Genomic DNA, 17,457 nt, shown 5'->3' with positions numbered 1-17,457 from the left:
CTCTCTGGAGCTCAGGGGACCCTCACCAAGCTCTGCACCTTGGCACGAGAGAGGGGCTGCCCCCCAAGTTCTGTGCCCTCCCTCTCCCCACCATTCCTGCAAGCGGACCAGGGCAGGGTGCTTACATCCAGGAGGAGGCGCACGACCTCCGTCTTGCCACATAAGGCCGCCTCATGCAACGCAGTGCCTGCCTTCGTCTGCCTGTTGATGTCGATCCCGGACTGGAGAAGGAGTCTGCGGGAGGAAAGAGGGCAAAACAACAACAACAACTAAGCCCCGAAACCCCTGGCAGATGCTCCCGGGTTCAAGGGCACCTGCCAGATGGGCAGAAATCCAACAGGTGCCACTGTGGAGGCCTGGAAATGGAGCTGCAGAGACAAGGAGCCCCCAGACAGAGAGAAGACAAAAAAAAAAAAGGTCTGTAAACTTTCACCCGCTGCAAATCCCACGCAAATAATGTCTTTCATTCTGCTTTCTGGGCTTTCGAAGGAGCCATGGCTACTTGAGTCTTCAAACCCATTTCCCAGAAGCAGCACTGAAGACCTTTTTTTAATTTCAGGGGGAAAGAAAGGAGCGGCGCACTTGCGCATTAAACCCATGGGCATTTGCTTTGGCCAAACGTTTGCCCCGGCTTGGCTTTCCTATGCACACAGTATCAGTGCCTTACATCAGGAGGTGGAAGAAGAGGCACCCTCGACTCACAAGGCTTTCCACGCACACTTTGGATGTGGTGCGCAAGACCGTGTGAGCCTGACACACTAAAAATGGGGAGAAGGGGTTGGGTGGGGTGGTCCTGCTAGATAAGGTGAGGTGGCCTAGCAAGGCCATCCGATGCCAGGGTAGATGGGAGTAGATTTGAACTGGCTGGGGCTGATGGCAGCTGTAGTCCCCAAAAGCTAGAGGGCATCAGGTTGAGGATAGTTGAGCTAGGCGATCTCACTTAGCCCCTCCCGGATTCAAAACCACTCCATCAATCAAGACTCTAGCCCTGATGAAACCTCAGTTGAGGCTCAATTCTCTGCTCCTCCCCAGGCAAGGTCTCTGAATACTGCTTGCCCCTGGAGGAAGACCCTCACATTTGCTGGGCTATTAAGTGGCTGTTTCCTGTCCACCAGACTCTTGGGCCCCACAAGACTACCCCATTAATAACTCCCAGGACAGGAAATGACTTGGCGGGCGGCGGGGGGAATGCTTACGATTAATGCTTCGCCTACAGCTCCTTCCACCCTCTGGCTTTGACTTCTCCTTTCTGAAGCCTTCCAGGCCCTTCTCTACCTTACAAGGCTGATGCGAGGACAAGCGAGATAGCAGATGCAGAACATTTCGACAGTTGCCCATAATAGGCCAGGGATGAACTTTTCTGGCTCTCATGGGTAATAAATACTCTGAGAAGCTCAAAATCCAGGCATCCCACACACAGGCAGAATCCGGGGGGCAAAAGCAAAGGAGGCTGTAATATGGAACATGCTGGGGTTCAGCCCACCCCAATGGGGTCCCTTCAACATGCCAGGGAAGACAAGAAGCCCTATATAATGTATTCCACAGTGGGGGCCTGGGCTACCCCAATAGGGACATCCCACCCCATCCACCATTCCACCAGGCTATAGGAGAGGGAGAGAAACTGGTCTGAGACTTCTCCATCCGCTGAAAGGCCACCAGTCTTTGGCTCATCCTCTCCCAACCCAGCTGGTCATTGCAAGGACTTCACGACAATGACCGGTCTGAGCAGCTTCCTCCCTCCCAATTACATACATGTTGTAGTTTTTTTTAAGACCCTAGGCTTGCTGGCAGGAAGAGTCCTATCACGGATATAAACAATGGTGGAAGTTGAATAAGAACCTAAGAAGAGCCTTCTGGATCAGGCCAATGGCCCATCTAGTCCAGGATTGGACTCACAGATGCCCCATGGGAAGCCTGTAATCAGGATCCGAACCCAAGAGCCCTCTCCCCTCCTGCAGTTTCCAGCAACTGGTTTTCAGGAGTATCTCTCCCTTTGACTGCAGAGGCAGAAGAGAGCCATGCTGGCTAGCAGCCATAGAGACCCCTCTCTTCCATGAATTTGTCCAGTCCTCTTTTGAAGCCACCCAAGTTGGTAGCCATCACCGCCCCCTGTGGCAGCGAGTTCCATAGTTGAACTATGTGCTATGTTCTTTTATCTGTCCTGAATCACCATCTTTTTTCCCCCAGCTTAAGAGCAGGATTATAGATGCTTTAAAAAAAATTAATGCAGTAATCCCTGGGGTTTGGTTCCAAGGGTTATGCATATATATGAAAATTGTGTCTGCCCAGGCCCCTTGGAGCCATGCCACTGCTAACAAGTGGGGGGGGGGGAAGCACCCCCAGAGCAAATGGGCCTTGCCCAGCAAACAAGGCAGAGAACTTAAAAGCAGTTTCCATGCCATGTAACCCAAGCAGACCTGGTACAACGCAAGCTTTTTAGCTCCCTGCCTTGCTTGAGGGGTGAGGTCAACTCAGCCTGTCAGCTCTCAAAGGCCAGGGATGCTCGCGTGAGAACTCACGGGAACTCAAATTATCATGCAAGATCTCACGAGAACATCCCAGAGCCAGTGCATGGAAAGGGCCTTGCTAAGCAAGCAAGCAAGGCTTAAAAGCCCTTTTCACACTGGTTAACCCCAAGCAGAACTGGCACAGTAAGAGCTTTTGCTTGGGACTTGACTTGTGCAATTTCTCCCCCCCCCCCCATTTTTTATTGATTTCCCACATTTATCACAAAGAAAACATAACGAAACACACAAGAAAGAAAAACACAATAAACTACAATAAACTAAACTAAACACGAAATAAAATTATTACTTCAACTACCTAAATCTCTTTACATTGGTGACTGACTTCCTCAAATCCCCTCTAACTGAATTTCATTATGTCACCTGTGTAACAGTTCTCCAAATTCATATTTCTCATAATATTAACTCTTTTCATTTACTAACCTCTTCACCTTTATTAATATTCATTGACTTGTGCAATTTCAACTAGCCCACCTTGAACTGCATGTGGTTGAAATCATGCAAGTCAAACGCATCTAAGACGAGGTGTTGCTGAGAAATACTGAGAAATAAATAAACGTGGGGCAATTTGTCTGTGAACAGAGCGCTAATCCTCCTAACTTTTGTGGGAGGAGGAGGAAGAGCAAAAATCTGGTTCCCCACCCCCCCAAAAAAGCATTTTAAGAACAATGATATCTAGAAACATGGTCCTGCTCTTCCTCAACCTTGCACCCTCCAGATGGCTTGGACTACAAATCCCCACCCAGCTTGTCTGCTTTGGACTACAAGTCCCATCAGCATGCTGGCTGAGGGCTGATGGGAGTTGTAGTCCCAAACATCGGAAAGACACCAAGTTGAGGAACGCTGCAGCACCCCTTCAGGAGCCTCATCCTGGACTCCTTCAAGTGGAAACACAGCATGGAAATCTCACAAATGATCCTAAGTGCTGCGGGAGAGGCCTCCAGAGGCCAAGACGAGCAGCTGCTATCCTGCTGAGATACAAGCCCCAGATTAGCGAAGCGGAGGCTGCAGACAATTTGCTAAGTGAGTTGCGTGCCAGCGGGGTGCGCAGGGCAGCTCCCTTCCTAACACACTGGCGCACACCAGAGATGAGAGGTGGATCCGGCAGTCTTGGGATTTGCAATTTCAGCCACTAATGCACTGGCAGCAGAGTGGGGGGTAGGGATAATCCTATGCTGCAGGAAAGCCAGCCGGCCAGTCAGATCGCCAGTGCTGATGCCAAAACAGAGATGCAGGCACCTAGACCTTGAAAAGCCTGGAGAGCAGATCCTGGCTGGACGCCCAGGAAATTTGTCAAATATCTGAAAGCTGACTGGCACCTTGGCGGTTCTGCAGGCACTTCGAAACAGAGGCTGAAATCTCCCCACGACAAACACTTAATGTTTAATATCCATCTTTTGTGCGCTGTGCCAATGCCATTCTTCTTCTACCCTTCCCCAGACGCCAGGCAGAAGGGGACATACCTGATGATGTCAATGTGGCCGTTCTTGGCCGCCAGGTGCAGGGGGCTGGTCCCATTGGGGTCGGTGATGTCTCCTGGCTTCGGCTCCAGGAGGGCGGCACACATGTTGCTGCTCAACAGCAGCTGCACTACCTGGAGGGGCAAAAGAGATGATGATGATGATGATGATGATGATGATGATGATGATGATAATTTATTATTTATACACCACCCATCTGGCTGGGGTTCCCCAGCCACTCTGGGTGGCTTCCAACAAAACACTAAAATTCAATAACCTATTAAACATTAAAAGCTTCCCTAAACAGGGCTGCCTTCAGATGTCTTCTAAAAGTTTGGTAGTTGTTTTTCTCTTTGACATCTGGTGGGAGGGTGTTCCACAGGGTGGGTGCCACTACTGAGAAAGCCCTCTGCCTGGTTCCCTGTAACTTGGCTTCTCGCAGCGAGGGAACCGCCAGAAGGCCCTCAGCGCTGGACCTCAGTGTCCGGGCAGAACGATGGAGGTGGAGACGCTCCTTTAGGTATATTGGACCGAGGCCGTTTAGGGCTTTAAAGGTCAGCATCAACACTTTGAATTGTGCTCGGAAACATACTGGGAGCCATATAATCGATGTTATATGGTCTTGGCGGCCGCTCCCAGTCACCAGTCTAGCTGCTGCATTCTGGATTAGTTGCAGTTTCCGGGTCCCCTTCAAAGGTAGCCCCACATAGAGCGCATTGCAGTAGTCCAAGCGAGAGATAACTAGGTGGCTGGAGGAGAAAGCAGCACGAGGGACAACGGAAGCCACCTGATGCCAACCAGATTCCAAGCCAGAGCCCAGGATTGTCTGCAAGGACCAGCAGCAATGGCTTGCCAGGATTTCAGGCAAGGAGTCAGTCTCACTCAAGTCTCTCCAGAGATGCCAGGATTGAACCCGGGACCTTCTGTACACACAAAGCAGGTGCTCTATTACTATGGCCCTTTTCATAAAAAAATAAAGTAAGGTTCTAGTCCTCAGCAAGGGCTGCACTACATGGCGACAAAGGAAGGTGCCTCATACCAAGTCAGACCACTAGCCCATCTGGATCAGTATTCTCTACACCAGGGTTTCCCAACCTTGGGTCTTCAGCTGTTTCTGGACTACAACTCCCATCATCCCCTAGCTTGCATGACTAGTGGTCAGGGATGATGGGAATTGTAGTCCAAAATCAGCTGGAGACCTAAAGTTGGCAAAGCCTAGTCTACACTGACTGGCAGCGGCTCTCCAAGGTTTTCGGCAGCGGTCTTCCCCAGCCCCACCTGGAGAAGCCATTGGGGGTTGAAGCTGGGACTTCCTGGTGGGTTCTCTCCCACTGAGCCTACAGGAAGAGGGAAGGAAGTCAACCTCCTGCTTCTCCCAGGGAAGCATTTGGTTACACACCCCAACCCACCTCAAGTGCTCGCCCCCCATTTCTGCCGCCGCAGCCGGTTGACTTACCCCAACCCTTCCGAACTCGCAGGCCAGGTCAAGTGGCGTCTTGCCCGAAATGTCCAGGATGCAGGGGTTGGACTGGTGCTGGAGGAGCATCTCTGACTGCGGGATGGAGAGAGCGAAAAAGAGGCAGGCACAACAAAATGCAGACGCTGAGTGGAGCCATGGGCCAAAATCCACCGTAGAGGATTCGATCTCTCTGTCCACTGTCTGCATTGCTGGAGTGTCCAGGGTGGGGTGGGGGGAGCTGCTTCCCAGGGGTTTCTTCCCAAACCACTCCAGCAGGAGGGGGAGTCCACATAGGAGAGGCAAATAACATTTGGCGTGTTCAGGCCTTCACCTGAACACTTATGCACCAAGCCCCATAAGGGAGCAGAGGGGCAGGTGTAAGGGAACAGGGGTTTGGATTTGGATTTGATATCCCGCTTTATCACTACCCGAAGGAGTCTCAAAGCGGCTAACATTCTCCTTTTCCGTTCCTCCCCCACAACAAACACTCTGTGAGGTGAGTGGGGCTGAGAGACTTCAGAGAAGTGTGACTAGCCCAAGGTCACCCAGCAGCTGCATGTGGAGGAGCAGAGACGTGAACCCAGTTCCCCAGATTACGAGACTACCGCTCTTAACCACTACACCACACTGGCTGTGGTGTTGGGTGGTGTAGGGCACATGTGGTGTAGGAGTAGGGCACATGTAAGCCCCACCTCCATCAATGCCATGCACTCCCCACCAGACCCCAATGTTGTCCAGGATCTGCAGGGAGGGTTTGTTTAAGAATTCTATGGGCCCTTTGCAAGTCAAAGGCAAGTCAAATTCTCTATGCCATTGGGCAAGTAAAATTCTCTTCCCACCCCCAGAGAGCTGGAAGAAGCTGCATCTCTCATGGAATGGCGCAGATGAAAGAGAAAATTGGTTTTGTTTGCACCTCAATGAAAAACAACCTCATTTGCGCTTCTCGAACCAATATGCCAACTGAAACAGGGTCAGCCTTCGAAATTGGCTCTCCTCCGAATTTCTCCAGACAAACAAAGCGTGCAGAAATGCATATATTGGGGGGAAACGAGCAAAAAAAAAAAAAGTCATCTTACTTAAAATAAGATACAGAACTGCACTGCAGTCAATGGAAAAATTGCTTGCAAAAGATATCTATCAGCCAAAAATGCATGCAAAGATGTGTTTATTGGGAGGATTTCACAGTGACATGCTGAGAATTTGAGACTGACAGATTCATCTATCCCTAGGCAGGACCCACTTGCCCACCCATTTTGCCCCTTACCACATCATAGTGGCCGTGCTGGGCTGCCAGGTGCAAAGGGATCTGCCCTTCATCCGACTGAACATTCACAGAAGAGCCAGCCTTCAACACCAGCTTCATGGGGTCCTTCTTACCCTGCCAGGCAGCGTAGTGCAAGGGGCGCATCCCTGTACCACATCCAGGAGGGGGTGGGGCAAGAGAGAGAGATTAACAACGCTAGTATTGAAACCACCCCTCATTTCTGGGGGCATAACTCAATCCAAAAGCACTGGGAAAACTTCTCAAGGCACAGGGAGAACATTGGAAGTGTCCAACAACCACCTCAAACAAACCACAGTAGAAGAATATGGGAAACTGTGGTTTGCCCAAACCACGTTTAGTTAATACACCAGGACATGGTGGGATACACTTGCAACTTGATGACACACTGGTTGAATTATATTTGCTGGGCTTGTTCCAGCTGCCTCCAAAGAAGGGTTCTTAATAATAAAAATGCATTAAGGTCATAGTGTAGATGGGCACAAATCTGACCTCAAAGCTGGCAATAGCCACAAGCTGACCCTAAGGTGGCCATAAAGGAACAGAGGAACTTCAGAGGGGGTGCACCAATGAAAAACAGCTGAACTGCAATTCATCAAGAGGCTGAATGCATGTGTTAACTGCCTTACCAATGCCAGGGTGCCTGTGGTATCAATACCTGGTTTGTGTGGAGATGTAACATAACCATTATCACTATCTCTACTTTTCTGCCTTGTCTTTCCTCCTGCCCTCACTGTTTACAATCCCTCGCACCCCTCAAATCATGAGCTATGCAATACTTCATGCTTCTGATGAAGTGGAATGCAGCCCAAAAAGTCTTAGGCCAAAGTACATACGTCCCGCCCCGCCCCGCCCCCCCCCATCATTAAGGTTGTTTTCTTTGCAAGAGACTAACAGTCTTCTCCTCTAGAAATGGGATACATGGAATGCTCATGAAAAAAAGACCATAGGACCTCCTTCAGCACCTTGTGAGATCTGTGCCCCCTCTGTCTCTCTCTCTGTTCTCTGCTGTAGCACAGCTCAGTTCCCCAATTCCAGAAACCACCATGATCAAAGCAAAGCCCCGCCCACTCAATCAAAGCCCCGCCCACCTTTCCCCAAATCCCACCCCCAGGCGCTCTCTGCATTCCTTCTAGGAGTCCCTCTCCTGTGCTTGCCTTTGTTATCCTTGATATCCACAGCAGCCTGAGCCTCCAGCAGCAGGGAGATGAGTTCTGTGTTGCCATTGAGGGCCGCGTGGTGCAGGGCAGAGAATCTGCAAGGAAAGGGGGCAAAGCAGAGATGTCAAGTGCCGGAGAGACTCCCCACCACAACCACCTCCTCCTCCTCCTCTTCTTGCCCTGCCCAATTCCCCAACTCTCAGTTCACGCCAATGCAGAAAGCAGCAGCCCCACAAAAAGCTAACCCTTGCTAAATTTGGCCCTGCTTCAGATTTGCAGGCTAGCTCAGAGCACCTGCTCCCAGAGCTCTCTCCCCTTTCCTTAGATCAGCAGGAGACGCACTGCCCAGGTACAGCTGGCACAAAAGCAGGTCAAGGCTTTCTCTGCCGCAAACCCCAACTCTAAGGGAAGGACCTCCCCAGGATCCTTCCTGGCTCCCACACTCCCCTTGTTTGCTGATATTCTGCCAGCAGGCAAGGGCTTCTTTGGTTACAGGACTTGTGGACATCCAATGAAGCTGAACGTTGGAAGATGCAGGGCAGATTTTTGTAGAAGTACTTTTTCACACAGTACCTAGTTAAACCATGGAACTCACTGCCACAGGAGGAAGTGATGGCCACCAATTTGGACGGCTTTAAAAGTTTACAAGACAAATTCATGGAGGAGAGGGCTATCGATGGCAACAAGCCAGGACAGCGATGCTCTGTCTCCTTCCATGCATGGCCAGAGGCAGAAATGCTTCTGAATACCAGTCGCTGGGGATCACTGGTAGAGAGAATGCTCTTGTGCTCAGGTCCTGCTGTGGGTTTGCCACTGAGACATCTGGCTGGCCACTGTGAGAACAGGATGCAGGACCAGATGGGCCATTGGCCTGATCCAGCAGGCTCTTCTTATGTTCTTATCTTTAGTTGCATGCACCCAGGACGCGGGTGGCGCTGTTGGTTGCATCCTACCCTGGCATCTGCTGGTGAAGAGCAGGTAATAAATTTAATTTATCATCATCACCACCAGTCCTTCCTTGCTATCCCAGCCTCTGGAGGTAGATGCTGACCTTCCAGGAGAGGACTGCCAAGACCCTGATGTTTATCTTGGCACCAGTGAAATACTTTCCCCGCTGACCGGCACACACTTAAAAATTATCTGTGTGTTTTTAGCTTAATTTTTTTAGATCCTGGATTAAACTGGATTTGGTACTGCTATACAACTCTGCCTCTGGCTGCTACTTCCAGATTATTATCGTTTTACTGCTTTTAAGCAATGGGTAGCTGCTCCGAGAACCTTTGGGGGCTAAAGAGGAAGATGGAAAACTTCAAAAAGAAAATAATTAATGAATTAAATGACCGGTGGGTTTTTTAGACGGAGAGGCAGAGATGAGGACTACGGGCTGGATGCGTGCACGTAAGTCATATCTCGATCCTGGGATATTTGGGGAAGACGCACGCAGCTTTCCAAACATTTCCATAAAAGCACAGACCCAAACTATGCAGATGTAAACCAGAGCAGAGTTATTATAGCTGCTAAGGAATGCCCCAATTTAGCACAGGGTTCGTGGGGTCTGCTTGGCATTGTAGCAATTCCACACATACACACACAGAGAGAGCAATGGGACTCAGCAAATCTTCCTCTCCCGCTCTTTCCAGGAAAGCTGCCCAGAAGCCTGGATTTCAGCGTTCCCTGGGATTTGTGTGTCTGGGGGCCATGGGGAGGACGTGAGAAACGCACTTGGGTGCCTCCAAAATGCTTCCAGCAGGGAGGCTGTTCCTGTTATTTTTCTTCCTTAGATCAGTCCACAAGAAAAGCAAAAATATCCCTCTCCACTGAGCCATTTCGGTTTGTTTTTCAGCGTTTTCATGTTGTGAACCGCCCTGAGACCTACGGGTCCAGGTGGTTATACAAATTTGTTAAATAACCAAATAAAATAAAAGTGGGGAGAGAGGAAAAACAACAACCGTATACTCTGCCTTGAGCTCCTCGGAGGAAAAGGTGGGGTATGAAATGCAACCATTAACGAATATTCTGCAACGCCACAGTGGTGGCACCAGTTCAGCTGGCGCACTGAGATACAACGCAACGAGGTATTCTCTCTCTCCCTTCCTCTCTCAGACACACACGTGGCTCCTTGCTTGGGCGGCCTCTGGTCTCTGTGAGACTGCTCAGGATACTGACCAAAGCGACCTATTCTCTCCCCTGCCTTCACAGGGCCAGAAAAGGCTGTGTGCTGAGCACCCATCCCTTGCCTGAAGCCAGAAGAGCCCGGCTTTGCGTGGGAGTCTGCGCCTCTCTCCTGCTAATGGAAGAAGCGTCCCCCCCCTTTCCGCCCCCTTGTCTTTCAGCAAAGACTCATTTACTTCTCCGTCTCCTCCGCCTGCCGCCTGCCAAGCCGTCTGCACGGGCTGCTTGGAAAGGGAGGTGGCACCTGCCCAGGAGAGGACAGAGCCGTTCTCTTCCACCAAAGCAGGCTTCCCCAACCTGGAGCCCTCCAGAAGTTGCTCTTTTTATTTACGACTATTTATTAAATTTATATCCCACCCTTCCTCTCCAAGGGCCAAGTTCAAAGCCCTTAGCAACCGACAGGTGCCTTCGCTGTGCTCTTTTCAGTCCCTGCTAAAAGCATTTTTTGCTTAGGCAAGCCTATCCGCATATGTAGAAGGCTGGCACAAATTTTAATTTGTTTTTAGTCCATTGTTATTTTGAATTTTCGAAAGTCTCAAATTATTGTTGGCAATTTTATTGTTTTATCTTTTTTTTCTAAACCGCTTTGAGGGTTGTTGTTTTTAAAACAATCAAGTGGCACATAATTTTGTTGAACTAAATAAAATAAATAAAGGAGCCCAGGATGGAAAGAAACAAGCGATTATTAAACAATATAAGCGGCTTAAGAACAATTCCAACAAAAAGAAGTCAGAGATGGCACCTGTCTAATATTTAAGGGGAGGGCATTCCAAAGGGCTGGTGCCACAACACTAAAAGCCCAATGCCTACATTGCAGGGAACAGATGTCCTGGGAAGATGGTGCCTTCAAGACAGCCTGCAAACAGCCATGATTGACTGGGTATATAAGGGAAACCATGATCTTTTGAGTATCCTGGTCGCGAGTTGTAGAGCGCTTTATACCTAACAGTGCACCTTTCCCAAATCCAACCATCTTGGACCCTATGAGGCTTTATATCCCACCCTTCCTCTGGGGCACGTGACTTCCCCCAAAGAATCATGGGAACTGTAGTTTAAGGGTACTGGGAACTGTAGTTCTGCTAGAGGTCACTACGATTTTCAAGATTCTTGGGGTTTTTTTCAAGATTCTTGCTACAGGTTTAGAACAAAAGCCTGTCTAGTCGAGCATCCTGGTTCCAGCAGAGACCAGTCAGGTGCCCTGAAGCATAAAGCCAATAGTCATCCCCTGGTATTTGCCCCACAACCTGGACAAAGAGCTTGTGTTTGCTGCTGTTTTGATGCCATTTGGTGGCTGGCCCCTGTGAGAACAGTATGCCAGACTAGATGGGTCATTGGCCCGATCTGGAAGCCAGGCTCTTCTTATGTTCTTTGGTTTTCCAGAAGGACACACTAACCTGAATTCACAGAGATCACACCTGGGGAGTGCAGAGAAGGAGGGGAAAGTTTGCTCCATTGTACTATTTTCCATCTCAGCAAAAATTGCCTCCTCTCATCTCCTACAAGTCATCACAACAGTGGAATTACCTGGGCCCCGGCAGCTGCAAGCAGCTTTCTTATATCAAGAAAGGAATGGAAAAGGAATGCACTTCAATAGGAAGCAAACGAGGTCACCTCATAAGGCAGCAGAATTGCTTCTCCCCCCCCCCTTTTTCAGGCACGTGAAGCGAACGGAATTAAGAATTCTGCCCTCGGAATTCTGTGCCCGGCATAAATTACGCAACCCAGACAGGGTTGTACAATGGCTCTCTCTAATTTTGCGTCATTTCCATCTTTTGCTAAAGAGTGGGATGGAGTGCAACGCATCACTCAAGATCCAAGTCTCAAAGGAGGCAGTGAAGGCCACCGACCTGGATGGCTTTGAAAGCGGATGGGACAAAACCATGGAGGAGAGGGCTATCAATGGGCTACTGCTCTGCTTCCACAGCTGGAAGCAGCAATGCCTAGTTGCTGGAAAATGCAGGAGGGGAGAGGGCTCTTGTGCGTGAATCCTTGAACTGCAGGTTTCCTATTGGTCGGCCACTGTGGGAACAGGATGGGCCACTGGCCTGATCCAGCAGGCTTTTTTTTACGATCTTAAGTCATGGGGAGGCCAGGTACAGTGCTTGTGATGTACAGAGGAGGCCACCGAGAGAGCTTCATGAGGTCCTCTACAAAACCAGATGCAGGCAACGCAAGGGGGTCTTAAGAACAAAGAGAAATTTCTTCATGCCCCCCCCTCCTGCAAGCCTTTCCATCCACTTATTAATTTTATTATTACTTCTTTATCCCGCTTTTCCTCCAAGGAGCTCAAGGTGGCGTGCACAGTTCTCTTCCTCTCCCTGTTTTAGCCTCACAACAACCCTGCGAGGTTGGCTGCGCCCATGCACAGCTGGAGCAAGCCCCAGAAACTTTCCCCAGCCTGCTACCCTCCCGAATTTGAGGACTACAACAGTACCCATCAGTCTCGGGCAGCAGAGCTGTATTGATGTTGGGGGCTGATGGGAGTTGTAGTTCCAAATGTCTGGGGAAAGTCACTATCCAGCCCACTCCCCTCCCCCCTACAAAAAAGGATCTCTTGACCATTAACTATTTCCACCTGTGGGAGACAGAAAGATTCTTAATGGCTACTTGTCTTGCTGTGTCCAGGATCTGACAGGATTGGAGGAAGCCTTGACCAATGGACAAAGCTCTGGGCTTCCCAAGGAATCTCCTTTCCTATCGCTAGAATCCATTGGTTAGGATCCTTCTCTCTGGAGCTACAGAAAACAAGTTTGCTTCATGTTCGTGTGGCAGCCCTTCAGATATCTGAAGATGCTAAACACAGGCTTCCTCAACCTTGGCCCTCCAGATGTTTTGAGACTACAGTTCCCATCATCCCTCACCACTGGTCCTGCTAGCTAGGGATCATGGGAGTTGTAGGCCAAAAACATCTGGATGGCCAAAGCTGAGGAAGCCTGGCCTAACATAACCCCTCTTCTCAGTCCTCTCTTCACCAGGATAAACATCCCCATCTCTTTCAACTGTTCCACATAAGGCTTGCTTTCTTTGCCTTTTCCATGTTCCTAAATCCTTGGATCATACGGTAGCTAAAAATCTCCCCTTTCCTACTCACTGGGCACCTGTTGGATGCTGGAGACAAGGACCCTGCTGCAGAGATAGCAACAGCCCATCAAACCCCCCACCCCCATGACGCTGGACTGCTACCCCACTGGTGCTATTGGATAAACAGATTTCATCTACTTACCCATCAGTGTCCTGGAAATTCACATTCACCCTCTTGGTTGATCCCAGGAGCTCTGGGGGAGAAAAAAACGACAATGGGAAAAAGAAGGTAAGGATTAGAGGTGTGGAAGAAACAGAATAAGGAGCAGGATTCCTCCAGCGTGGCAATACTGCACTAGATGTGGCGTTGCTCCGACTTGGTCTAAACTGCTTCTGGCTCAGGTGGAAGGTTGTCTTCCTCATCAGCCCTGCAGCAATATGCCTTAACAAAATCCCAGCGGAGGATTGGGGACACACCCAGGGAATGGAGCGACTCGCCTGTTAGGACAGGTTGCAAGGTTTGGGACTTTTAAGTTTATACGCAGGGGTCAGCAAACTTTTTCAGCAGGGGGCCAGTCCACTGTCCCTCAGACCTTGTGGGGGGCCAGATTATATTTTGGGGGAAAAAATGAATTCCTATGCCCCACAAATATAAGTATATACATATATACACATATATATGTGTGGATGGAATTTCAGCATAACAATTTATCAAAAGTACATCATCCTCATTTCTCCCCCCCCATTTTTCCCGTCCCCCCAAAAAAAGAACCCCCCCCTAACCCACCCCAGACTTCCCTCAGCTCCTCTCTCTGGTTTCTCAGCACATATTATTCTCTGCATGTTATAAAATTGTAGAGATCCTCAGTTTATCTGTCTGTATATTATCAATAAAGAGTTTGTGAATGTTTATTCAAAACCTTCCAAGGAGTCCAGTTCATTCTGTATCTTTAAGTACATCGTAAAAGGTTCCAGTTACAGATAGGTAGCCGTGTTGGTCTGCCATAGTCAAAACAAAAAAAATTTTTTCCTTCCAGTAGCACCTTAAAGACCAACTGAGTTAGTTCTTGGTATGAGCTTTCGTGTGCATGCACACTTCTTCAGATACACAGTAAAAGGTTCCCATTCTTCTTTAAAGGTTCCCATTCTTCGTAAAAGGTTCCCATTCTTCTTTAAAGTCACAGTTATCCTTGTCACATAGTTTATGTGTCAATTTCGCACATTCCGCATAGTCCATCAGTTTCTCTTGCCACAGTCCTTTGCCCCACAAATAACCCAGAGATGCATCTTAAATAAAAGGACACATTCTACTCATGTAAAAACATGCTGATTCACGAACCGTCCGTGGGCTGGATTGAGAAGGCGATTGGGCCACATCCGGCCCCCAGGCCTTAGTTTGCCTAGCCATGGTTTAGAGGAAAGGTGAGTTGGAGGCAACACGATGAGTTTATGAAATTAGGCATTGCACAGAAAATGTGGATTGAGAAACGTTCTTTCTCACAGCACTAGAACTCATTGACATCCAGCGAATCGGATGGTTGAGAGATTCAGGATGAGTAAAAGAAAAGACTTATTTTTTGTTTGTTTTAAATTTTCATAATTGATCCTTATTCGAAGATATACAGAAATACATACCCACTACAAAGCATCTTTTTTATAATATACTGAGATAAAACAGCTGCTTAGTCTAAAAGAGAACAAAGTCAGAAGGAAGAAAACAGAAGAAAAGGAGAAGTCTAGAGGAGGAGAAAGTAAGAGGGGAAAAAAGAAAGAAAAAACTAGAGTAAAATAAAAGGACTTCTGGCTCTCTGCAGCTACAAGCGATATTCATTCTTTAAGATCCGACCGTTCTATCTTCTATAATCTTCAAACCCAGATGTTACAAATTCATTTTCTCTTTCACGCAAAAAGTCCGCAAGAAACGTTCAATCCTTAACAAACGTTAGTAAGGATTTTTCTCTAATTAAACATATTAGCCTAGCCATCTCAGCCAAGTCCCATCATTTTATCAGCCATCCTTCTATCTGTAAAAGAAAGGACTTGTTGGCACAGCACATTGTTAAACTATGGAACTCACTGCCACAAGAGGCAGTGAGGGCCATCCACTTGCATAGTTTTAAAAAGTATAAAAGCGGATTAGACAAATTCGTGGAAGAAAGGGCTATCAGTGGTTACCAGCCATGATGGCTATGCTCTGCCTTCACTAGGGGAGGAGGCAATGCTTCTGAATACCAGTTGCTGTGCTCTTGCCCTCAAATCCCACTTCCCCTCTGGGGCATCTGGTTGGCCACTGTGACAACAGGATGCTGGACTAGATGGGCCCCTGGCCTGATCCAGCAGGCTCCTCTGATGTTATGTTCTTATGTTCAACTGGGAAGAGGATGATGGGGTCTGCATGCCCACAAAGCCACTTGCTATGGCTGATTCAGAAGATGGATGGAGGCTGACAGGGAGAGAGAGGTCTGCTTCAGAAACTGGTCCTTGGCCCATGCGAAAGCAACCACACATGGCCATTTCTGCCAACAGAGGAAGGATAAGACAAACGAGCTGCAGGTTCCCGGGATCAGAAATTCCACAAATATCATTGCAAGGGGAAGAAGTTGCTATGGCAACCCCAGATTTGTCTTGGGAGGGTTTCTGTGTGTTTGGGGTGTGCGTGGAGACAGATGAAAATCTGCTTCAATCTTGGAGAAGACACTGGGAGCCTTGAGATCTCCGCGTGAAACCAAAGTCCCCTTGGCGGCAGCTTTCCCCAATCTGGTGCCCACACCCCATATGTTTTGGACTAAATTCCCATCTGCCCCTTGAGCCAGCACAGATGATATGATAACAAGTTCACCCAACCGAAGTTTCACATGTTTTGATCATTTAGTGTGGATTTTAGTTTGTGCTTTTACTGATACTTCTAATGTTCTGCTTTGAGGCTTTATTAAAATCAAGTAGTATTAATTCTGGAGGGGGTTAAAGAAATAAATGGTGATGCTGGGAGGGGGCTGATGGGAACTGTGTTCCAAAACATCTGGAAGGCGCCATGTTGAGGAAGGCTGCAGCTGAATCCCCACAAGCATTGCTATGGATTTCCTAATGCTCACCGTTAAAAATCTGGATTGTGTGTTCATGTAGAAAGGAATATAGTGGTACCTCGGTTTACGAACAGCCCTGTTTACGAACTATTCGGTTTATGAACTCCGCAAACCCGGAAGTAGTGTCCCGGTTTGTGAACTTTACCTTGGTCTAAAAACGGAATCTGAATGATGGAAGGGCACTGGCGGCGGGAGGCCTCATTAGGGAACGGGTGCCTCGGTTTAAGAACGGATTTGGTTTAAGAACAGAATCAGGAACGGATTAAGTTTGTAAAACGAGGTACCACTGTATATAGAGATGTATCTAGTGTCAGCGAACTGCCATTGGCTCAGAGGCGAGGAATAGAAGGGCAGTTGTGTTACAGGGAGCCTCCGAAAATCTTGCGAAGCAGTTCCTCTTCCGGGGAGGAGGAAAGCCCCACCTCTAGTGGGGAAGAGGTGCAAGGACCAGAGGATGCTGGTGGGAGCCTTAACACTGCTCCTGGGCAAGCCGGACAGGAGGGAAACACGCCCTTGCCATCGCCCATCCTGCGCAGTAGCCTAAGGCGCAAAGAGGGAAGGAGAAGGTTGGGGGTAACGAAACTCTTATGTTGGGGGAGGTCCAAAAAGAGATGACTCCCGGATTCTGCTAGCGATTGAGCCAGACATGAGCTTTGGAGCTCTTCACTGTAAATAGTTTGCACCAAAATAAAACCTGTAAAACACAGGTTTGGAGTCCTGCCTGGTTACTCTCGAGCAACCGCAACAGCCATCTGACATCTAGCAAAGGGCCACAGAGGCAGAGAAGATGTCCCAGTGGCATCTCTGGGTAAGGCCAGGAAGGACTCCAATCCCCGGAGAGCCACTGCCAGTCAGTGTAGGCAGTATTGAGCTAGATGGACCCATAGTCTGATACAATATAAGCCTGCTATTATTTCATCCTTTTGTTCAGAATCATAAGGACTAGACACTTACTTTATTTTATTTTTTAGGGGAAGGTCAGGAAGGATTCCTGCCTGAATTTCTGGAGAGCTGCTGCCAGTTGGTGTAGACAGTAATGAACTAGGTGGATCAAAGATGACCCCTTTAAGGCAATTTCCTATGTGCAGTCCAAAAAGGAGAAAGTGCAAAAAAAAAAAAAAATCAGGACCCCCACCCCAGTCTATATTGCAGGACCCATGAAGACAACAGGATGTGCACCTTTAAAGGAAAGGATCGGGCCTTCCCCACCCCCACCCCCCCTCCCACCCCAGGCTTGGAGGAAGCACCCACACAATCCAATTTCCCATTTGCTACTTCCCTGAGACCAGGAGAAG

At 48.7% G+C, this 17,457-nt stretch overlaps 1 protein-coding gene across 5 annotated transcripts in view; it reads right to left on the bottom strand.

Moving 5' to 3' along the window:
• The window catches only part of CASKIN1 (CASK interacting protein 1), a 111,642-nt gene that overhangs the window by 29,533 nt on the left and 64,652 nt on the right, over positions 1–17,457 (bottom strand). For 4 of the 5 annotated variants that reach the window (XM_083584693.1, XM_083584690.1, XM_083584691.1 and 1 more), the window contains exons 2-7: positions 13,282–13,333; positions 7,884–7,981; positions 6,709–6,854; positions 5,442–5,537; positions 3,989–4,119; positions 126–234 (exon numbers count right to left, since the gene is read on the bottom strand). In XM_083584693.1, the coding sequence (XP_083440819.1) occupies positions 126–234; positions 3,989–4,119; positions 5,442–5,537; positions 6,709–6,854; positions 7,884–7,981; positions 13,282–13,333 (632 nt within the window). Of the gene's footprint in view, positions 1–125; positions 235–3,988; positions 4,120–5,441; positions 5,538–6,708; positions 6,855–7,883; positions 7,982–13,281; positions 13,334–17,457 lie in introns of those variants that run through there. The other variant, XM_083584694.1, reaches the window with a different exon arrangement.

Source organism: Podarcis filfolensis (genome assembly GCF_964270895.1).
Source record: "Podarcis filfolensis genome assembly, chromosome: 14".
Classification (NCBI taxonomy): Eukaryota; Metazoa; Chordata; class Lepidosauria; order Squamata; family Lacertidae; genus Podarcis; species Podarcis filfolensis.
This window is presented reverse-complemented; position numbering and strand designations above follow the sequence as displayed.